The following is a 24,478-nucleotide window of genomic DNA, read 5'->3' as shown; positions in this document are numbered from 1 at the left end:
CTAATAAGTGGCAGAGGCAGATCTTGAACCCAGACCCTCTGACTCCAAAACTCATATCCTTTCTCTTATAACATATTGGCCCACTACAAAGCATTTGGGGATGACCTCACTTTAGCAGGGTATGGACCTGCAAAAATGGGATCATGCCTGGTAAAAAGTTCCTGAGCTCTCAAAAGGAGAATAATTAATCATCAAGCTACCTTACTTCTTGATAGTCCTTCCAAAAAAAAGCAAAAAGTGCAGCAATTCAACTTCAGTTCGATCACACACAACAAAGAGAAAAAGAAAGAGAAAATATATATATATATATATATATATATATATGTATGATTTTAACTGCCAGGAAATACATCTTACATATACCAAAGCAAAACAGTAAGACATTGACTAACTTGAATGTCTAGAAAAAGAAGTTGCTCACAAAAATCAGAGGATTTTGCAGGGTTGGCAAGAGGGGGTAGATGCAGAGAGATGGTGGGATGTTTGCTAGTTGGCCTTTGAAGAAAGGTTGTCTAATTCAATCTTTCATTCAAAGAGAGGACTGAGGGCCAGAGAAATTAATATTTACAGTCATTCATTCATCAAATCTACTGGGCGTAACAGCAGAAAGGCTCTTACATCTGCTCCAGACATTTCACTCTCTCCTCTGGGTTTTCAGTACTTTTCAAAAGCTCCCTAATCTTTCTCAACTTTTATACATAAATAAATCCTGCTCTGTGAACGAAATATGTTATTTTTGATGCTAAGACTCTCAAGGGGCCTCTGGACCATTCTGAATATCAGCGATCATCAAGGGGAGACGGATGTAGATATAGAAATGTGGAGAAAACTGGACTGAATATCCTCCGAGCCCAGAAAAGCCCTTATATGTGATGTCTGTCCTCATTTTTCTCTGTGTACACACACACGTGAGTGGGCATGGGAAACAAATCCCAGACATAAGGACTAGTAATCATCAAAGATAAGTGAACTAAACATCTCATTTAATTCAAAGATTTGGTCTGACATTTCACTGCACCGTGCTCAAATATATGAAATTAAAATACTTAAAATGTCTTTTCCCCCACTAAGGGTTGTGAAAAATAGACATATTTGAGGTTGAACAATAAATGGAGAATAAATCAGAGATATCAAGATTTACCCCTAGCTCCACATTGATTCAGCTGAAATCGGTTTCATGTTTCATGCATTACACTTGGAAAGCAATTGTACTTTATAACTTACATTGCATCTCTAAGCCTCCCTCAGTTCAGATGAAATAATCCCTCAATCAATCACATTAGCATCAAATCTCTTGCCTTCTCTCTCATTCCCCCCCCCACCTGTTAGTCACACTTTGTATCTCTCTTTTTACTCTGTGAATCCATTTCCCCCACATAACCTCTGCTATTAATGTTTCTACCTGCCCTAAGTCCTGCCTTCACTCTTCTGCCTTAGATGCCCCTTCCTGAAAGTATCTCATAAAGTGGGTATTGGAGTTATCCCTAATGGCTACTTCCCAAACACCGCACCAAGCACACAATCTACATTCCCTCCCTTAAACCTCACAATCTCTAACACTCACAGAATTTAATGAAACTTGTCCAGGGACATGGGCAGCCTTACAGGGTCACTAAACTGCAAGGTCCTTGAGGGTAGGATCCCTCTGTGCTCTCATCATGACTCTTCTACACCTTGCACAGTGCCAGGTCCATAGCAGAAGCTTTATAAATGTCTGTGCCTGGACGGATGAATGCATGGGCAGATGGATAAAAAGGATGAGCAAGAATTTCGACAAGATCTGTCTCCTTCCAAAACTGATCCTCTCAACTACCATACTGTACACTTTACCCAATGCATAAAAAGTTGGAGGAGAGAGAATTTGTACAATTAAAATTCTAAAATGTAAGCAGCTTCTCTGAGGACCAGCTCAATCTATAGACTATGGACTTGTATTATGGACAGCTGGGTGTACAGCTTACAAAAACTGGTCTATACCCCTGTTTTATCCACTGCAAACTGGAAGGAGTAGGCCCTCCACTGCAGTAGTGCAGCAAGAGCAGCCTACAATGCATCGAAAGGCCCCTTTGTATCACTGCACCTAGCTAAGAGTGGAAGCCGAACAAAGGTCACCTGCTTTTACTATCATAGCACAGAGTCATACTGAAGGAAAGACGCCCAATTTCATTTGGAGTCCCAAAAGCTACATGAATTTTTCAAAGAACTTCAGCAAGATTCCCTCTTTTGATCATTACAGCGATCTGAGGGAAAATGCTAAGGCTTGTTGGGGGGCGAGGTGGGGTAAGGACTGACAAACATATTCACGAGCTCTCTGTTTCCCTCCCCTGTCTGGAATTGGCTTCTCCACCAGCATAAAGGCTAATTGAAAGATGGAGAATTAAATTAAATAGTTAAAAAGAAATAAGTATATTAGACAAATGGGTTATTAGTATGAAATTATTTATACGGATCACGATACGTGTCATTATAGCAAAAGAATGGAAAAAACCCAATGTCCTTCCATACAGTAGCGTACTATACTGTGTGGCTATAAAAGAAATGAGCAAGGTCTCTGAGGCTGCTATAGTACAGTATACTTACCCCGGGGGAAGAAAGGGGAAAGATACTAAAATAACATACTGATGTGTATATTACGTATATTGCATACATACTACATTCATTCACTCATTCATTCATTCATTTTTAAAGATTTTATTTATTTATCTGAAAGAGAGAGAGACACAGCAGGAGCGGGGAGAGGGGCAGAAGAGGGAGACAGACTTCCGCTGAGCGTGGAGCCAGACACAGGGCTCAATTCCACAATCCCGAGATCACAACCTCACAACCGGAGCCCAAGTTAGATGCTTAACTGACTGAGCCACCCAGATGCCCTCACATATTTACTTACCTATTCAAAAAGAAATAAGAGGGATAAACTAATAAAATGATACCTATAGAGAGAACTGGATGGAAGCAAGTCCTCTTTGATGCCTTTGGCATTACATAATTTTTAAATTCACTTAAAAATATAAAAATAAAATAATCCCTAAAAACTGAAAACAAATTAAAGCAAATAAACTCCACTGTTTATCAGGTTGCTGGCATAACCAGAGAAGAATCATTTCAGATAACTTCAGGTCATGGTATTTTTTTGCACAGACTGTGGACAAAAGAACCACAAAGAAGTCTAAAACTGAATTTCATATTTCATGGTTGGCAATAATACTGATACTTGATTTGAAACTATAATACACACACTCATACATAAACACTTGGATAAATTATTTTATAGTCATTAGGAAAAAAGATTTGCAGAATTAGAGCAAAGAGATACAATATAATAACAAAGAAGTTAATCAATAACCTGCAATCTTAAGTTTGAAGCAAAAATATCAGTATAACTTCATGATCTGTTTTTCTCTTTTTATTTAAAAAAAAAAAAGCCCTAGCATCAATGACAAGCTTATAGCAATGAGGCGACCCTACTGTCTGGATGGTGATCTCCAAATACCATTTTCCTCTAAAGGGAACCACAGCTGCTTGCAGAAATGAATGATCCCAAGTCTAGGGCAGGAAACATAAGATAAGTGAGTCATCTTTTGTCATGCAAGAAACCAAAGACTACTGGGGAGGCTGTGCCAAAGGATACAGGTGCTAACTTGAAAGGGCTCCCAGTGACCAGACACTGGACAACTACAGCATCAAACAGAATAATGACTACTAAGGATTAAAGCACATTAAACATAAGTAGCCACGAGTTCATTGTAATATATTTTTAAGTTTATTGGTGACTCTACAGATTTGCTAGAATATAAATTTTTACTCTGAAAATTGGTAAATAAAGGAAAGAATCAAAAGAAATAATGGGCATTTGGAGAACTGGCCAAACAGGAGGCTGATCACTTGGTGAATTGATTTAGAGCAACTGAGAGAGAGAGAGATTCAGAGAGAGAGAGACAGAGAGAGACAGGGGTCCATGATTCATTGTGATATGAACATCCCTCCCAGCACCTTCTCGCTGTCTCCCTGCTCCAGAAAGTTTATGCTATTTTACTCTTATGATCAAGACTAAAAAAGTCCCTCCTTATAATTTCATTTGAATGTGTTACTTCTTCTAACAGGTGGAATTGAACAAAACACCCTTGAGTTACCACTCTAAATTAGATTAATACAAAGTTTGTTTTAAATCAGAAAACCTAACAAAACTGTTTAACAGGAATTTAAATTTAACACTGTTTCACAACATATAAAGGAAGAAAACTAATTTTTATTGAGCATCTACCAGATACCAAATGCTTTAAAATAGAATTATCTCATTTCACGTTTTTTCTGTAGCCCTGGGATATGATCACTCACATTTTACAAATGAGAAACAGAGTGGTAAAGTGACTTCGCTAAAATTACGCATTTAGTTAAACGACAGACCTGAGATCCAAAGACAGGTCTGTCTGTGGATTACATCAGGTCACCCACAGAAAGAAAAACAGATCATGTTGATGCTAGACATGGCCAAAGTTGGTGGTGATACAACATTACCAAAAATACCACAGAAATGGATTGGTTAATAACTAATCCTCTTGTAAGAAAATAATACAACTCTATGGGGAATGTAAGAATAAGTTCATTTCGTGCATGTGGCTTTAGAAAAAAATGATTTAATCTAAGATTTTAGAAAAGGAAGAAATCATAGAGTGCCTTCCAGTCCAAATTATTGTTTTCTAGATTAGAAAAACTATTCTCTAGAAAGAAAGACTGATGAACCTACAGTCACACAATGGATTAGTGGTGTGAGGGCCAACATGCTGCTCACCTCATGCACTAACGTAGCCCTGGGGTAGCTCTGGGGGGTAACTTCACAGACCTGAGATCATCCTGAGCCGAATTAAGAGAGCGCATGTATGCAGCACTGACTCCTAGCCAAGGTGTGAAACACATGGATTAATATATTGATTTGCAACCTGATCTGAGGAGTTTGGGGACGATTTGTACCAGCTTTTAGCATTGTTTATTGATGAAAGTGAACATGAAGATTTGTACCTGGTCTCCCTAAGACCACCTGGAGAGTTCTGATGTTGAGGCTGGTTACAGAGCAGGAACCCATGTGGCCAGCAAAATACAGAAAATAAAAAAATATTAAAAGTTATATTGCCACTGAGCCATGGTCAAGATTAAAATATTAAGCATCTGCCTTTGGCTCAGGTCATGATCTCAGGGTCCCAGGATCGAGTCCTGCATCAGCCTCCCTGCTCAGCGTGGAGCCTGATTCTCCCTCTGCCCCCTCCCTGCTCATGCTCTTGCTCTCTCTCTCAGATAAATAAATAAAATCTTTAAAAATATATTTTAAAATATAAAATTTTAAAATATAAAAATATAAAAAATATTATAAAAATACTTTGTGGGTGCCTGGGTCAGATGGTTAAGCGTCTGCCTTCGGCTAGGTCATGATCCCAGCGTTCTGGGATCGAGTCCTGCATCGGGCTCCCTGCTCCTTGGGAGCCTGCTTCTCCCTCTGCCTCTCTCTCTCTCTCTGTCTCTCATGAGTAAATAAATAAAATCTTTAAAAAAAATACTTTGTAACACCCACTGAGACTCCATTTTGAGCTCTGCTTCCTGGGTGTTCCAAGTACATGTCAATGGTGCCAGATATAAGAGAGGACATGGGTCCTGCCATGCACTTCAGAGATGGTCTGTGACTGGGAAGTACATTCTCACTTCAGTGCTATTGTCATAGAGTACTCATGGGTAAGTGTTGTCACTCTGGGGCCTCTGAGACTTCTTGAGCAATTAAACCCTGTTTAACCATCACCATCAGTGCACTGGCTTAGAACCTGCCACATGGTAGGCACTCAAACATGCCTTAAATTAACTAGCTAATCAACAAATAAAAAGAATCTGAGTATCTTGACTTAATGTCCACTATAACCTTCTACAACAGTTCTAATTAGCCCCGAAGAAAAACACATGTAATTTACTATAATAAATACCTTTCTGCCCAAAAGACAAAGAGCCTATAATTGTCACTCTTAGGTCCTAATAGCCTCTATTTATCTCAAGATTGTTTAAAAGGATAGAAGGGAGAAAATGCTAGCAGCGGCTGCAGGATGTTGGGTTCTTAAGGACCTTCCTCTCCTCTCCCTGAGCATATCGTGTTCAGTGCCTGCCCACGTCTTGTGGAGTCCAAGGTCACTGTCTGACCTTGGAAATGGGCAGTGACGCCAAGTGTAGCCATACTTAATATGGTCCATTTGCACTTAAAAGTTTAATGTTAATGTTAAAAATCTATGTGTACGTTTATAAAATTAGTACAAAAATGTATTTTTAAAAACTATTCTTATAAAATTAAAGAACTGGTATAGAAAAGCAGAAGAATGAAGCAAATCAAAGCATGTGCATGTCTCTCTGGCTTCCAAGCATGCAGTGACTCCCAGAGGTTGCAGTCTGAATTCAGTGGCACTGCTTTGAATCTCATCAAAAACAACCCCCAAATCAGTAGCTGAAGACAGATGGCAAATATTTGGTTAATTAGACAACAATAAAAATGATAGTCATTTAAAAAAAAAAAAATCACACCCCAACCTAATCCCCTTACCAAAGAAATAAGTATTTTGATTATTCTCCAATGAAAAGCAAAACAGAGTTCTCCAAGGCCGTTTCTCTTGCAAAGACAAACTGCCGTCTAACCCCTTATAATTCTGCACACACAAGGGCAGGACCCCAGGAAAGCAAAGGTGATGCTGAAAGATGCTGGTGTTCTGAAAATGAATGTTCTTGACCATGGCTCAGTGGCAAACGCTGCCCTAGACAGGGTGGAAGTTGAATCTTAGAATACTGTTTCTCTAAAATAGTTTAAAAAAAATTAAACTGCCTGGAAATGATAAAATAGCATAGACCTATTATAGTATTTCAATAAAAATTACATATGGATCTTTATATACTCCAAGATACTATCTCCTGGCTCTAACTATTTGCATGTCTGTAGGGCAAGTTGTTAAAAACTCCCTAGACCTTTGTTTCCTCATCTGGAAAATGGGCGTAATCAAGAACATCTACTACATAGCCATTGGTTACATTGCATAATGTCCACATGAAAAAGCTTAGATAGTGTCTTCTACTTAATAAACACTCAGTAAAGTCAGCAGCTGTTTTATTATCATCATTACTATTATAGAGGTTTTATTCTCAGACCTGTTCAAGCAGCATGACTTCAAATGTAAAAAGCTACCATCAACATCATCAATAATAATTCCCTTTCCTATAATATATGATTAAGTTGTGTTTTTCAATTTATATTGCTGTGCCCATTTGAACTTCAGGAAGATTCAAAACAAATCGCTATTCGCTACTTCATCGGATCCTCACAACAACACTGAACATAGAGACAGAGGAGCTCTTGCCCTCAAGACACAGGTAAGCTTCAGTTTTAGCTCAAGTAGAGGAAGTAAAATGACTTGCCAAAAGTCACACCGCTAGTAACCAGCAGTGGCAGGATTCAAGGCTGTTCTGCCTCCTCCTTCAGGGCTCTTGCCATCATTTCAGACTTTTCCAAAGCATCAACCTTCATATAGTTCATTTCAGTCAACAAATGTGACCCTAAATGGGTTAGCAGAAAGACCACAAATGGGAAGGGTGTAACGTGAACTTGGATTCGTGGTTGCATAAATACAAACACAGCCAGATCTGTAAACAACTTACGGTTCTGGTTTGAGTCTGACACACACACACACACACACACACACACACACACACACACACACACATGCACATGCACCCTGGTCATACACAAATAGGGTACAGCTCTATGAGAGCCGGTACTCAAGGGCTATGGGAGAGAAAGTGAGCAAAGGCCTGTGTTCTGACACATGTATGGAGCTTCATCCCTACCATATAACACAATACAAGCAAATGGCTATGGAGGGTTAAAGTATTTATTCAAATAATCCTTTTAAATTAAAATAAAAAGAACTTTAACTCAAAAATTTCGTCAGATGAGAAATTAAAACTATGTTAAAATTCTGGGGCACCTGGGTGCCTCAGTCAGTTAAGTGTCTGACTCTTGATTTCAGCTCAGGTCATGATCTCAGGGTCCTGGGATCCAGCCAGCGTCAGCAGGCAGTCTGATTGTCTCCCTCTCCCTCTGCCCCTCCCCTGCTTGCACTCTCTCTCTCTTAAATAAATAAATCTTTAAAAAAAAACTATATTAAAATTCTTGTTCAGATACATTTCTTAATTCTACATGTGACTTACATGCATAGAAAGGAACAAAAGACTCAATTAAACTAAGTAAGTCCTTTAAAAATACAAATCTCTGCTCAGAGGGTAAGAAGGATTCAATTAATAAAAATTCAAAAATCAAAGTAAGCTTTAAAAGAGATTATCATCCTTGTTCATCTTACTGTAATATGACAGGCAACCTTCTACTCTTAATCTGAATATCTTTGACCATTATTATTTATTATCTATCTGGAAAGAAAGGAAAAGGTATGAGCTAGGAGTAAAAAAGTGTTTTATCAGAACACAGGAGACTATCAAACATAGTATAAATTGCATTGACAATGTTTAAAAAAAAAAAAAAACCTACCGATGACAAAACCAGAATGGAATTGGCACTCTGTGATGTTGCTTTTTTAATCCTGATGTTGGAACACGGGATGAACAAATTCCGTGAGCTAGTTTTATTTAATCTTGCACCCTCCTTCACCAAGGGGCCATATTCAGTGACGACTCTGCAGCCAAACACCCCAGGTCCAGCTGAACCCTTTACTCTATTTTTCTACAAGGAGTCTTATGTCTAGCCCTCTGCCTCTACCAGTAATTAAATGATGGCCTTGGTCAATATGATTCAATATGCATCAATTCCTACCTAGCTCTGTACCGTACCACTGCCCCGGCAACTGCTGGTTGGTTAAAATGGCACATCTGGAGGGGAATGGGATGACCCGGACAGCTCTGCTCGCTAGACTGGCTGGGACAGGGACACACAGGAGAAAACAGCAGTGTTTCTCAATGTGTATCCTGAAGAAAACTGCTCATGGGAGAGATGCCATTCAAAAGTTCAATTTCATGGTCAAATCAATTTGGGAAAGACAGTACCTTGAGCCTGTGTCTGGGAGTTTCACAATGCACATTGGCATAGTAAGGGTTGTGAAGAGTCCTATAGAAAACAACTCTGTAATACTTTAACTCAGCAAGTCCCAAATTTATTTGACTATGACTCTTGCCAGTAACACTTACTAATACTGAAACTTAGTTAGGGAAATGCTTGAGACTACATTTATCAGATGTGTGGCTTCAGATCTAGCTACAAGACAACTCTCGGTTTCCCTGACCAAGAATTGTCACTCAATCAAAGGGTTAGTGTAAGAATTAAACTAGAAATGTGTCTTTCAGATTTTCTGGCAAACTGTTAAGTAATCTGTAAATTTTACCTTAATACAAGGAAAACATATATTTCTGAAACACAAATAGAGAAAAACATATTTTTGGGTGACCATTACAATGATCCAAAGCAGTATACTCTTTATAAAAATATTTGCGATCATGGACCCACAACCCAAATGTATGTCTTTTCATGTGCAAAGTGAAAGAAGAGAACAAAGTGATTACCCGAATATTTCAAGTCAACTTCTCTTTCTATAAAAATATAACTTTGCTTGTTAATTTTCAGATAATTCAAGCTTGCTAAGCTTGAACGTGGATGTGGAGGATAAAGCGGTAGTCAGCGTCATCAGAAAAGTTATAATAAATCTCCACTTAACTATTTAAATAATATTTTATTAATAGATTAAGCCTTAGGCAGATACAGTCATTTGACCGTCTTTGAAATCACTAAAGATATATCCAAAATATTATGATATAATACACTGAAAATTCCCCCAATATCTGAGAATTAGTGTTTCCACATTTCTAAACACCCAATTTTTTTTTTATGGTCATAGTGAGTTTTATTTTTTTTAATTTTATTATATTATGTTATGTTAGTCACCATACAAAACATCATTAGCGTTTGATGTAGTGTTCCATGATTCATTGTTTGCATATAACACCCAGTGCTCCATTCAATACATGCCCTCTTTAATACCCCATCACCAGGCTAACCCATGCCCCCACCCCCCTCCCCTCTAGAACCCTCAGTTTGCTTCTCAGAGTCCATAGTCTCTCATGGTTCGTCTCCCCCTCAATTTACTATGAAAAAAGATTTGAGTCCTACATACAATAGGTACCCATATCATAGTCTCCAAAAATCATTTTCCCAGACATAAAACACCTTCTAAAACAAAATTCATAGATTTCCTTATAAAGTCAAGCATCTCTTGTTATTCAATCAAAATCTGTTTATATTCATGAAGGGGAAATCCTGATACCATGCACCTGATCATCTCTATTTCAGATTATCCATTTAAAATTTTTTCAATCACTTTTTTAATTTGACTCATGCCACCCATAAAAAGATATATTCAGATTTAAATTTGAATGCCATTGCCTATTTCATTCTTTTTAACTGAGAACCATAAAAGCATAATTATGCAAAGTTCTCCCTTCCCAAAAGACAGTTGGTAAAAAATGGCACACAGTAACACCATCTGAGTCAACAAGAAAACATTCAAAGACCTTCTCCTCCTAAAATGGGGGTGGAGGGTGAGGGGAGGCAGGTAGCTGTTAATGAATTTATTCAACACTTTGATGTTAGAATGAACTTTCTCCTCACTCATTGCATTTTAGGTTAGTGGTCAAAAATGATCATGTTTTCAAGGAGCTCTAACGGCAGTGCCTTACCAGTGTAGATGCTGGCATTGGAAGCTGGGATACCAAACTGTGACTCGATGAACTTGGGAATGAAGGTAATGAAAGCAGTTACAATGGCACTCTCAGCTGTGTATGACAAACTCACAAAAAGGAATGTCATGTTGCTTAAGATCCTGACAGCTGCTCTTGGTAGGTCTACAAAATGACAAAAATGACAAATGAATGTTATAAATAAGGGATGGAAAATAAAATAAGATTGAATTGTTTTTGAAATGAACTGGAAATAGCCATTCAGCAATATTCGAGACTACTGAATAGAGAATAAAAACAGAAAAACCTGATGACTGATTAGAAATCACCCCCTTTATTAAACAGATTTGGGGTTGCTGAAAATTTTTCAAGTAGGATGAGGAAATTTAATAAAGTAGCAGAAAACATATCCAGACACAAATAACCTTACAAGAAAAACCAAACCTATGACTCCTGTTCTAAAAACTGCTTAAGATAAATTGTTTACATTTTTTAAATTAAAATAATGTTATTTTTTGCTAAAACCCAAGAATCTACTAAATGCGCAAAGTATCTGCAGTACAGTGCTACATTATGGTTTCTACTTCATTCAACCAGCACTTCCCTGAGAAACCCACTTCTGAGTTGTCACATCCCTGACGCTGCATTGCAGATACCCACAGCAGGGGAACTGGTACATGATTCTGGACATTTAATCTTCCAGCCTCATTATGAAACAGAAAATGATGCAGCTAAAAGGGCTTAGCGGTCAGGTCACCAGGTCAGATACTCCCAGGGACTTTGGACTGGTGAAGAAAGACAAATGATCTCCAAAGGAGGAGAGCCCAGAGGTGGGGGCTCAGGACCGGCCCAGCTGCCTCTCAAGGAAGAGAGAAAAGTCTCATCTTTAAGTCTTTGCAGTTACTTTACAGAACTTGCCATATATATATATATATATATATATATATATATATATATATATATATATATGCTTCAAGATGTATGTCCAGGTATCTTCATTTCAGCATTATTTATAATAGCAAAAATTTAAGGAAAAAGACTAAATGGAAAATGTTTAAATAAATTATGGCACAGCCCTATAATGAAATACTATGCAGTAGCTAAAAATGATACAGAGCTATATGTGCTGGCATAAAAGGAACTCCAAGAAATATTTTTATAAATGAATAAAGCAAGCTGCTGCAGAAATATACATATACATGAGTATGTAAATACATATACATATATGTAATATCAAAGTAAAAATCAAACAAACCAAAACAACATATTTATATGTGGTTGAATATATATACTTCCTAACATATACAACACCAATAAATTCTGTAATTGGAATAAGATTGGGAAAGAGGAATAAAAGAAGATTCTCGTGCATATTCTTTTGCATTTTTGCATGTTTATAATGTTAATTAACCCACATTTATGTGATCTGTACATATCTTGGAATGTATCATGGAAAAGATAAGCTGCATTAGTTCTGACAGGTACAGTCATCTCAGTTATCAGAATGGTTATGCCCTGGGGCGCCTGGGTGGCTCAGTCAGTTAAGCATTCGCCTCTTGATTTTGACTCGGGTCATGACCTCAGGGTTGTGAGATTGAGCCCCACATTGAGCTCCATGCTCAGTGGGGAGTCTGCTTGAGATTCTCCTCCCTCTCCTCTGCCCCTCCCCCTGCTTGACTGTGTGCTCTTTCTCTTGCTCTCTAAAATAAATAAATAAATCTTAAAAAGAACAGTTATCCTCTTATGCTACAACATAATAAAATCATTTCATAAAAATTAAGCAAAACTTGTTATTAAAGCTATAATTTATGACCTATACACCAGAATTTAAAACTTAGGAAGTCAAGACTATTTGCTAATCATTTTAAAATGTAAATTAATTTTAATGTTCTATATCTTAATTTGATCATTTAAAGTTTAAATGAACATTTAAAAAAATTAAGATGCATACTTCATTTTTTAACATGGACAAACACACCAGAAAAAAAAAAATAAACTACTTCATAAAATTACCCAATATTCTCTTATAAATATGCAAATCAATAGATCTAAAATTTAAAAATTAGAGGAATGCCTGGCTGGCTCAGTCAGTAAAGCATGGGACTCTTAATCTTGGGGTCATGAGTTCAAGCCCCACATTGGGTGTGGAGCCTACTTAAAAAAATATATAAAACATAAAAAAAATTAAAATAATAAATAAAATTTAAAAATCAGAAGATTTTCTATCAACATTTGGAGATTCAAATTAAGTTTACTTGGTATATTAAATTTAAATGTTGTTGAATCTAAAACATCTGGTGAAATTATACAATAAATTTTTTTAATCCAAGAAAATAACATATGTCTCACATGAATGTTTTAAAAGATACTAGTTAGGGTGCCTGGGTGGCTCAGTTGGTTAAGCAACTGCCTTCGGCTCAGGTCATGATCCTGGAGTCCAGGGATCGAGTCCCACATCGGGCTCCATGCTCAGCGGGGGGTCTGCTTCTCCCTCTGACCCTCTTCCCTCTCATGCTCTCTCTCATTCTCTCTCTCGCAAATAAATAAAATCTTTAAAATAAATAAATAAATAAAAGATACTAGTTATAGGGGCGCCTGGCTGGCTCAGTCAGAAGAGCGGAAGAGCATGTAACTTTTGATCTCAGGGTCGTGAGTTCCAGTCCCACGTTGGGTGTAGAGATTACTTAAATAAATAAACTTTAAAAAAAAAGATACTAGTTATAGAAAACTTGATTTTTCCTTTATACGCATTTGGTGTGCTAAATAGCCCTTTAATTTCAAAGCTAACTAAAAATATATGTAATATTTGTCTTCTCTTTCATAAATAAATAAAAAAAAACTGGTGTTATTTAAGAAGAATTTAGCAAAAGTTGAAAGTCAACAACTTTAAGTTAGCTTCCTCCTTTCTTCCACCTTCCTCCTTCCCTTTGTTGGAGCTAAACCTTCAGCATACATGCCCTGCAGGAACAAAGGGCCAGATATCCAGGCTTGTGTCTTTGGCAGGTGGGGCTGGGAGCTGGTTTAAATACAAGAGTTAAGTGAGTCCATTGAAACTAATGGCAGTCAGGTTTCTAATGGCCAGAGAAGGGAGTTACAAATATGGACAAAGGATAGTTAGATATCAGATTGCAACTGAAGGTAATGGTATGAAGTTATGGGATAGATGGGCAGGATAGACAGACAGACTGACAGAATATGATTGATAGATCAGATTGACAGATCAGACAGACTGACAGATAGAATATGATTGATAGATCAGATTGACAGATCAGACAGACTGACAGAATATGATTGATAGATCAGATTGACAGATCAGACAGACTGACAGATAGAATGATTGATAGATCAGATTGACAGATCAGACAGACTGACAGAATATGATTGATAGATCAGATTGACAGATCAGACAGACAGATAGAATATGATTGATAGATCAGATTGACAGATCAGACAGACTGACAGATAGAATATGATTGATAGATCAGATTGACAGATCAGACAGACTGACAGAATGATTGATAGATCAGATTGACAGACAGACTGACAGAATATGATTGATAGATCAGATTGACAGATCAGACAGACTGACAGAATATGATTGATAGATAAGATTGACAGATCAGACTGACAGATAGAATACGATTGATAGATCAGATTGACAGATCAGACAGACTGACAATATGATTGATAGATCAGATTGACAGATCAGACAGACTGACAGAATATGATTGATAGATCAGATTGACAGATCAGACAGACTGACAGAATATGATTGATAGATCAGATTGACAGATCAGACAGACTGACAGATAGAATATGATTGATAGATCAGATTGATAGATCAGACAGACTGACAGATAGAATGTGATTGATAGATATGATGATAGACAATAGATGGATAAAGATGACATGATAGATATGTGTGAGTGTGTGTACATGCATATATTTCCTAATTCTGTCTACTACACAGTTTAGAAGTTATAACACCCTAATAACAATGAGCACACCTAGCACCCGGTGCTTGGTATCTAAAGGCCATTTTCCACTCAAAGGAACCAGAGCTCCTTGGAGAAATGTCTAACTTCAGAGCTGAGGCAGAGAAAATACAAGATGAGCCCGGGAAATCTTGTTAAACAAGAAAGTAAAATGCTCAGAGAATGATGGGGACATGTCAGAAGGACACACCAAAGACAGTTTGAAGAATCCCAAATAGTTAAATATGAAGCAATTTAAGGTCAACAGATGCTAAAAGTGGTAAGTGAAAGTTTAATAGAAACAAGATACAGTCAATCCTCATTATTTACAGATTTAGTATTTTCAAATTTGCCCACTTGCTACAATTTATGTGTAACCCCCAAATCAATACTCACAGGGGGTAGCCATTCAAGGACTTGCACCAAGTGGCAAAAAAATTTAAGTTGTAGGACACACACTTTCTTGGCTAAGATTTCATGAGGCATCTCACACTGTCTTCCTTTGTCAGCTTTCATGCTGCAAGCAAGTGTCCTTTTCACAAGACACTGTCATATTTTTAGCATTTTTGTGTTTTCAGTGATTTCCCTGTTTCAAATGGCCCTCAGATATAGTGCTGAAATGCTGTCTAGCTTTCCTAAGAGGCTGTGATGTGCCATGTAGAGAAAATACATGTGTTAGATACACTTCCTTCAGGCATGAGCCATACTGCTAGTTGGCCGTAGGTTCAATGTTAATGAACAAACAATATATATTGAATAAAGAGTCTTAAAACAGAAACATACATAAAACAAGGTTATGTGTTGATTGGTTGATGATTATGTTGTGACAGGAATCCAATCCTGTGTCTTCCCTAGAGCAATGCTTCTGTATTCGCTAACTCAATGTTCATGTGACTTTATAGAACACAACTACCCACAAATGAGAATCAACTGGATTTGCATGGCTTCAAAGTACTTCCCCATAAAACACTTATAAATTACTTATGGATTTAGAACTGCAATATATTTATTAACTTTAGAGTACAAAAACCTGGTAGATACAATCTTCAAGAGATAAAAGTTCACAGGGATATTAGCATTATATAGCTTCTGTTACAAGGCACTGGACTATAGCCTCATTTCAGTGGTATGCCCACCAAGTGCATAAATCAGGAGGCGACATCATCAAACCCAAACTGAGGGACATTCTATAAAGTTATCACCTTATACTTTTTAAAAAGGTCAAGATCATAAAAATAAGGAAATATGAGAAACTGATCCAGATTGAAGAAGACTAAAATACACCCCAACGAAATACAACATGTGGTCTGTGAATTGAATTTGGACATAAAGGGCATTGTTGAAATCACTGATGAAGTTTGAATTGGGCTTGTGGTCTAGAAGGTTGCACTGGATCAATGTTAATTTCCGGGTTTGGATGGCTGCCCTGTGGTCACGTAGGACAATGTCCTTGTACCTAGGAAACCACACTGAAGGAGGATAGGGCAGCAGAGCATCATGTCTGTGACTTCTCAGGAGGGTCAGAAACATTAACAACTGGAGAACTGAAGTACAGGGTACACAGGAGCTCTGTGTGCTGTGTCTGTGGCTTTTACGTAAATTCAAAATAATTCCAAAAACACAAAGTTTTAAAAATCTAAGCTAAATCCATACAGTGGCAGTCAAATATCTAAATTTATGCTGCAGAATATATTTTAGATAAGTTTCTTCGTGTCATTTATAACTGTCATTGTAAAATAAAAAATGCGGTAAAAAGCCTGGTGAAGGAGAGATAAAATAATGATAATGACTGTCATTTTTTTATCATTTAATGCTACAAAATCTTACAAATTCAAAAGGGCAAACTGACACTAAAACCAGAAATGCCTTAAACATTAGTAAAGTAGGAAAAGAACGCAATACAAAGCACCAAATTTCAGTAGAATGTAATAGAAGATAGGCAACACATAGAAATCACTTTTAAAAGAAGTGTTACTTAAGGAGAGCACTTGTGATGAGCACGGGGTGTTGCATCACTGGGTTGTACACGTGGAATTAGCATCGCACTGTATGTTGGCTAGTTGGAATTTAACTAAAAATTAAAAAAAAAAAAAGAAGTGTTGCTGTCACTGGCAGATCCCTTGCTCGTTCCCATGTGCACATCCACAGCAGTGCAGGTGACCCCAGACCGCACCAGACCAGATGTTGAGTTGCACGCCCATCATAACAGGGATACACTATAATAAATTTGATGTAGTCCCCCTGCCCCCTCCGCTTGACCTTGCAAAGCTTTAGTCAATGCTTCAGAAAATCTGAGATGTGCAGTGTGACTGAGTTCCTGTGGAAGCTGATCAAGGATGGTCTCAGCAAGGGCAGAGACCATAGTTTCTCGTTCTCCAAAGCCTCGTGGCTCATAGCTTAAGAGGAGACAACAGGGATGATAGGTGGGTAAGTTTCTGCCCATCAGGCAAGCGTGCTCCAGCATGTGGGAATGTTTTATGCTCATTCATAAAATAAGTCTACAACTTGAAGGATCAATTTAAAATAAAGTTTTTGTTTGGAAGAGTAAAGCTTTAAGTAAGCCTGGGTTTCATAAAAACTGAAAGGTGGCAGTCAGCTTTTAAAGTGGGCAAAGGGAGAAAATCATTGGTAATACATTTAGTCTGGTGTAAAATGAATCCTATTCTGGAGAGAGGTCTGTGTGGCACTGCCACCCTGAAAGTCACCTTTCAGTGGCTCCTTATGCTGACATAGCAAGGTTTGTAGCGTGTGACCGGATTTCTCAAAACGAGCTGATTGCACCAGGAAAGGAGGCTGGACTCAGAGGTGCTTCCAGAAAGCAGCCCTGCAGACATGAGAGGCCTGGGACACCCTACATGAACACAGACTGGCCAAGCCCTTTACTTCGTGTCCCTTACTGTTGACACGTGACACACAGTGAATTAGGCTGTGCATATGAAGATTTGAGTGAGAACTTAAGTAAGGAAAAGGAACTGAGCATCAGCCTGCAGTTGAGTATCCAGAGTGGCTGTGGGTCCCGAAGCAAGGAACACATTCCCAGAGCTGCCAGGGGCTCGCGAGAGAGCCTTACGCTAGAACCCCAGTATCTCAGGGGGCTTCGACTTGCTTCTGTCCTTTACAAACTGAAAGCAACTGTCATGCCTTTTTGTCGTCTTAAACTATGGAAACAGACTTTTTTACATAATGATATATTTGAAAAAGATATGCTGACAGAGAGAATGACCAAGAAAATGGGAAGAAGGTCCAGCTGCCCAGAACTTGGCTTCATTTGCAAGGCCCGCAAGACAGGGTTGCTGTCCACCCTTGCGGTTCTGAAGTTCTGTGATTCCCACCATAAGCTCCCTACATGGCCATGGTCTTTCTTGTCTCTACTATTTACTGTATTCCCCCACAAGTCTGCTTAGCAAATGTCAAGCTCATCCATCGAATCTGTAGGAGACAGCCCCTTCAGCCAGGTGCTTCTCCTCTGTGCTCCCATGGCATGCAGTTCATACTGTTACTCATGAAGTCTTCAATAGCTGCGTGTGTTTACCTGTTTGTTTCTTTCAAGAGAGTGTAAATGCTATAAAAGCAGGACTTTGGTAAATCTGTATATCTTCAGCTCCCAGCATGCATCTGGTATTTTGTAGGAACACTTTGGAATGTATTTATTTATTTATTAACGTTCATTGTAACACCACAGCAACAATTTGTACTAAAACAATATCCATATACTTGTGAGAAAATGAAATCTATTCCAAAGATGCCTAATTTCTTCCTCCTAAGATAAAGGGCGGTCCATGGTTTTCTGGAGCTAAAGAATCCTACAAGGATTTAGATCGGATTATAAACCAAAAATTCCATTAAAGAAACAATAAAATGCTAACCAGAGACAGAGGAAATATACAATATTTCATTCATCCAGTATATCTGGGGAAAAGAGGTGTTTGGAATGCTTGAATTTTTCAGATAACTGGGCAATTGCCTCTTAAAGCAACAAAACTTTAAATATTTTGTATGTATTAACTGGTATTACTGGAAAATCCATAGCATAATTTGACATTCTCTTCAAGATTCAAAGTCACAATTATGAATGATAATATCTATCTGTGAATTTGTTTTGGTAAATTTTTAGGCCTTCTATTTATTTTCTGATCTTTTTTTGGTTGCAGGAACATTCCTTCCCTATGATGTGTTGTGGTGTTTGTTTTTGCTGACATTATCCTTCCACACCAGCTTTTCTCTGTTATGTTCTTCTGAAGGACCTTTACGAAGTAGACATAGATTTCAATTTTGTTCTTTTGCCACCTATTTTTTTATTTAAATTGGGAGTGGGATGAGGAATGGTGGTTTTATTACTATAAAAAATAGATGAATTGTTCTATCAAGTTGTTGACTAAATTTTATTACCTGGAAACTAACATCACTTCCAAATATAAATGATAAACATTAAATACCAAACAAACATACTAACCACTGTTAATACTTTTCTTTTTTTTTTAAAGATTTTATTTATTTATTAGAGAGAGAGAGAATGAGAGACAGAGAGCACAAGAGGGGGGAGGGTCAGAGGGAGAAGCAGACTCCCCGCTGAGCAGGGAGCCCGATGCGGGACTCGATCCCGGGACTCCAGGATCATGACCTGAGCCGAAGGCAGTCGCTTAACCAACTGAGCCACCCAGGCGCTGACATAGCTATTTTTGGACATAATACTTCTTCTTGTGGAAAAAAAAAGATTTATCTGAAGATTATAGCCTATTCAGTTTATTTTCCTTATGTCTAAATTCAAGTAAAATAAATACCTTTTCAAAAATAATTTACTGAGGTAAAATTCACATAACATAAAGTTATTTTAAAGCAAAAAATTCAGGGGCATTCAGTACATTCACAATGTGCAACCACCACATCTATCTAGTTTCAAAATATACTTTTTGTTATAAAAATAATTTAAGCATTTATGTTGAGGAATGATACTGGAATGCATTTTTATTTTATTCTTTATATCTTTATGTACTTTCTAAGTTTTCTACGATGAACATGTATTACTTTTATATTTTAAAAAACCAAACCGAACACTCCACAATTTTAAAAGAAAGCAACAATATGTCATCTTCCAAGACAAGTCTTCCCTGATTCAGTCAGCTAACTTAGAAATTCCTTCCTCCTGTTCCTTCAGCCTTTCTTAGAATATACATACCTCCATTTAAAAACTTATATTTTATTATGTCAATTTTCCTTTCTACCTCCCAGGTCCTTGTCCTGTAGCTGTTGCTCAAAAAAGATATTTGTGAAAGAGAAAAAGAAACAAAGAAAGAAAGAGAGACATTTTCTTAAGGTAGATATTGTCAGCGATCTATCTCAATAATTAGAAGGATTTGTGGGGGGGGCCTGGGGGGCACAGTCGGTTAAGCATCAGACTCTTGGTTTTTCCTCAGGTCATGATCTCAGGGTCGTGAGATCGAGCCCCGCGGCAGGCTCCACACTCAGAGTGGAGTAGGCTTAAAGATTCTCTCTTTAATCTTTAATCTACAGTCCCTCTACCCACTCCCTCTCTCAAATAAATAATCTTTGAGGGGAAAGAAAAGGAAGGATTTGGGGAGAACAGTCTAGTCCTTTCCTAAACATCTTAGATGATGCTGATTCCTTAAATGAAAGTAAAATTTGAGGGAAGTATCAATTGAAGAATCAGATCTAGACAGCTTAAACGGACTAAGTCAAACAAGGCATAGAATTTACAGTAGGCACAGAGAAAGCGACCAAGAGTAAAAATGGAAACACCAGCGTGGGGGTCATTGTTATATAAAAGGTTGGGATATTTATTAAGTTATAAAATAGAACAATATGTGCCAAAATACAGAGTGCTTTTCAAAGTACATGGGCGGGACCCAAAGCCCCAGCCTCGAGAGCTCCAGAAAGGCCCCTGGAAGGTGAGGAGAAGGAACATGGTAAAGAAAGGTGGAGAAAACACCATATGATAATAATAGTGGAGTCAGGCCAGGTGAGTGTATGCTTTGGCTGTAACATATAAGCTTTTATATTAATCATATTTTTTAATTTTTCAGTATTTTATAATGCTTTGACATCTTAAAAATCTTGCTGGCTGGGAAGAGACTAGACTACCAAGACGTAGAGATAGCAAGGGTCAGCTGAGAGCGCAAGTTTTACATGCAAACTATCCAGTCCTGAGTATATAGTCTCAACCACCTCCTTACCGTGCTCTCACACACCCAGCCAGTATTGTCCCCATCCTACATCACCCAGGGCCGGGTACCACACAACCAGACCACCTCCACAGCCGAAAGCCCACTGAAATGACACAGACCAGCCAGTTGTAAGCTGTTGACTCTGCCCTGCCTTTTCTTTCCTATGGAAACCCCCACAGGCGTCTGACCTTGGCTTTCCCCTCACTCGTCTTCTGTTTCCTGACCAAAGCCTGGTGCTTCCCTTGCAGCCCAATGTGCCCTCTTCTCTTGGGAAATGCAAGTAATAAATCCTTCTTTCAATGGCATTGACCTCTGCATGTCATGATTCAGTCACCTCCATAAACTAAAATCTGTGGGTAAAAATTATAGAGCCACTTCTCTTACCACCTTTCCACAAAATTCCTTGATTCCCTTCTTTTGCAACTACTTTCTAAAAGTATTTAATATGTCCTTCCACCCCTAATATTTTTGTTCTTATTTGTATACTTTAAAGCCTTCTGGTACATCAAAAAACTGATGGAAACATACCATCCCCATGCAGTGAAAATTCCAATAACTTCCTGTATGGCCTGGAAGTCTTGCACCATCCTGTATATTTCATGGGCACAAAGTAAATGCAATTTTTTGACCCCTGTTATCCAGGAGCATCAAATAATTTTTAGTCACAACTTTCTGTAAAAGCAAAACCAACGTTGTGCTCATATGTAACATGGCCAACAAACAGCCCAAGTGTCCCCATTATCTGTTCATTCTCTTAGAAACTAATGACCACCCCTGTGTTCCCTGCTCACAAGTCTCCATAAAAGTGTTGCAATTTTTCTCTCCCCTCCAGAACACACTGGCAAATGGCATTCCCTGCTTGCCAATAAAAGAGCAGAAGGAACTAGGTGATCTTGCACATCAGTCACCTCTGGGCCAGCACATGAAGCTCCTCAGCCACTTACCTACAGGCAGGGGACAGAAACAGCAGTTGTCAAAGCCCAAAGTACATCATTCGTGGTCGCTGGCCAAGTACTATTCTGCTTGTTTAAATCTAGCACCAATGAGTATTTTCCTACATAGCTTTCTAAGTAGATACTATGCTGATGAGTTGATGAGTAACCCCACAGTTTGCACGGAATATAAAGAAAGTGCTTTCTTTTTCAGGAATTCTTTGCTAGGCATGTTAGCATTTACCTCCTAAGCTGCAGGTCCAAATCTAAAGGTTCAGCTTCCCACAAGATATCATACATACAACAAAATAAATGTAATAGAAGAATGAAATGAAGAACCAGAGCCAGAAAAGATGTAAACACAGCACGACATCAAACCAGAAACAAAGAATGAAGTATGACTGTAAGAATCCTTGCTGGGCTTCAAATTTGACTCAGTTTCCTGGCCACCAAAGCAAAAAGTTATATAATCATCATTAGCAGAAACAATCAAATTGCTTTTCCTCTCTATGTTCTAGAGCAGTGGTTCTCATAATGTGGTCCCTGAATTGCCAGCATCAGTATCACCTGAGTAGTTTTTAAAAATGCAAATACAAAAAAAAATTTTTTAATAAATAAAATTAATTAATTAAAATTTCAATTTAAAAAGGGCACCTGGGTGGCTCAGTCAGTTAAGTATCCAACTCTTGATTTCGGTTCAGGTCATGATCCCAGGGTAGTGAGATTGAGTCCCGCTTCGGGCCCCGCCCCGGGCCTGGAGCCTGCTTAGGATTCTCTCTTGCCCTCTGCCCCTCCCCCCTCCCTCACTAAAATTAAATAAATAGATAAATAAAATTAAAAATAAAAATGCAAATACTCAGGCCACACCCCAGGCCTCCTGACTTGAATACTGTGGGCCAGGGCCCAGCGCTCTGAGTTTTAAGAAGCCCTTGGGGTGCTTCCTAGGTGGCCAAAGTTTGAGAACCACTGTTCTCAAAAAATAGGATTTTATATAAAGGGCAGTGAGCATGTTCCTACGGCAAATATGGGGAATTCAAGCAACAGCTCAATAAAAGCTGCAAACATAAAACCAAACTGTAATTCAGCAAGGGAGCAAAGACAATATCAAGAGAGCTAAGACACCATAGACTAGGCACCTGGCTTTGGTGATCCCTCTTTGCTGAGTCAAGGATTGACCACAACATATTCCATACTATACCAGTTTTAAAACACTTAGCAAAAAGCCACATGCAATAGTTCTGGATGTTCTTGGGCAACTCAAATTTGGAATTTATTCCTTCTGTCCCACTCAACTAGTTCCTTTCCCCATTATCTGAGGTTGAAATCCTGAAACCACCTTTGATACCTACCCTCCCCATTATCCCCATATCAGTTGCCACATCCTATAGACACAACCCCTCCTTCTTCAATAATTCATTCATCAAATATTGATTATCTATAAGGTGGTATAAATTCATCAGGGAATATGGTGCATAAAATATCCTTGCCTTCATGGGGCTTACTTTCTCACTGTGGAGACAACAATAAGATAAGTAAAATATATGGTATGTTAGATAGTGATATACTAAGGAGAAAAACAGAGGAAGGCAGGAGATACGATGCTTTGGAGAGGGGCACCTGGGTGGCTCAGTTGGTTAAGCGTCTGCCTTCGGCTCAAGTTACGATCCCGGGGTCCTGGGGTCGAGCCCTGCATCGGGCTCCCTGCTCATCTCAGAGTTAACTATTTTATTCAGTTAGGATTATATACATATTGCAGTCTAACACAGACAAAAGTCTAACAGAGGGGCACCTGGGTGGCTCAGTCGTTAAGCGTCTGCCTTCAGCTCAGGTCATGATCCCAGGGTCCTGGGATCGAGCCCCGCATTGGGCTCCCTGCTCCGCGGGAAGCCTGCTTCTCCCTCTCCCACTCCCCCTGCTTGTGTTCCCTCCCTCGCTGTGTCTCTCTCTGTCAAATAAATAAATAAAATCTTAAAAAAAAAAGTCTAACAGAGAAAAATCTGTTATATTTTATGCTAACTAATAATGCTAAGCAGCTAAAAGATTAAAAGTGGATACAAAAATAAAATGTTTCTTATGATTAATGGCCACCAAAAGTTTTCTATTTAGGAAGATATCCAGCTAAATTTGGAAGACTTTTAAAATGCTGGACCTCAAACCTCAGGAAAATTGATCCAGTTAAATATTTTAAGTGTTTATTTTTATTGGTAAGATTTGATGCGATCAATGCTAATCTCTTTATGGAAAGGTGATTCAGACACACTAAAAATTCTACCTCTCCTTTGTGGTGTTTTAAAACAGTCTTATTCCTGCATAATTTATAATAAGAATCTAGAAACACTGAGTCAGATTTTCCCAATGTCTATCATTAAAATGTGGAGGCAGAGAGTGGATTTGTATGGCCCAAATCATTTTTTTAAGGAAGTATGAGTTATTAACTTAGATATCCTGCCACCTCCTCTCTGAAGAAGCTAATACTGGTATCCAAATTTCAAATATGAAAAAAAGAGGAAAAAAGAATCTGAGAATCAAACTCAGATTTAATTCAAAATGAAACCTTAGCAACCATTCTTCATTTCAAGGCCTTAATGATGAATCTCAATTTTATAATAAAAAATTATGTCAACAGTTGAATGACTCC

The 24,478-nt window shown here is 38.2% G+C and overlaps 1 protein-coding gene across 2 annotated transcripts in view; it reads right to left on the bottom strand.

Annotated features, from left to right (window-relative positions):
* SLCO5A1 (solute carrier organic anion transporter family member 5A1) overlaps positions 1-24,478 on the bottom strand; it is a 126,503-nt gene that overhangs the window by 41,112 nt on the left and 60,913 nt on the right. For both annotated transcript variants that reach the window (XM_028112975.1, XM_028112983.1), the window contains exon 4: positions 10,753-10,917. In XM_028112975.1, the coding sequence (XP_027968776.1) occupies positions 10,753-10,917 (165 nt within the window). The remainder of the gene's footprint in view (positions 1-10,752; positions 10,918-24,478) is intronic.

Source organism: Eumetopias jubatus, unplaced genomic scaffold (assembly GCF_037043125.1).
Source record: "Eumetopias jubatus isolate StellerSeaLion01/CBP00866 unplaced genomic scaffold, mEumJub1_p1.0 scaffold_4, whole genome shotgun sequence".
NCBI classification, from domain to species: Eukaryota; Metazoa; Chordata; class Mammalia; order Carnivora; family Otariidae; genus Eumetopias; species Eumetopias jubatus.
This window is presented reverse-complemented; position numbering and strand designations above follow the sequence as displayed.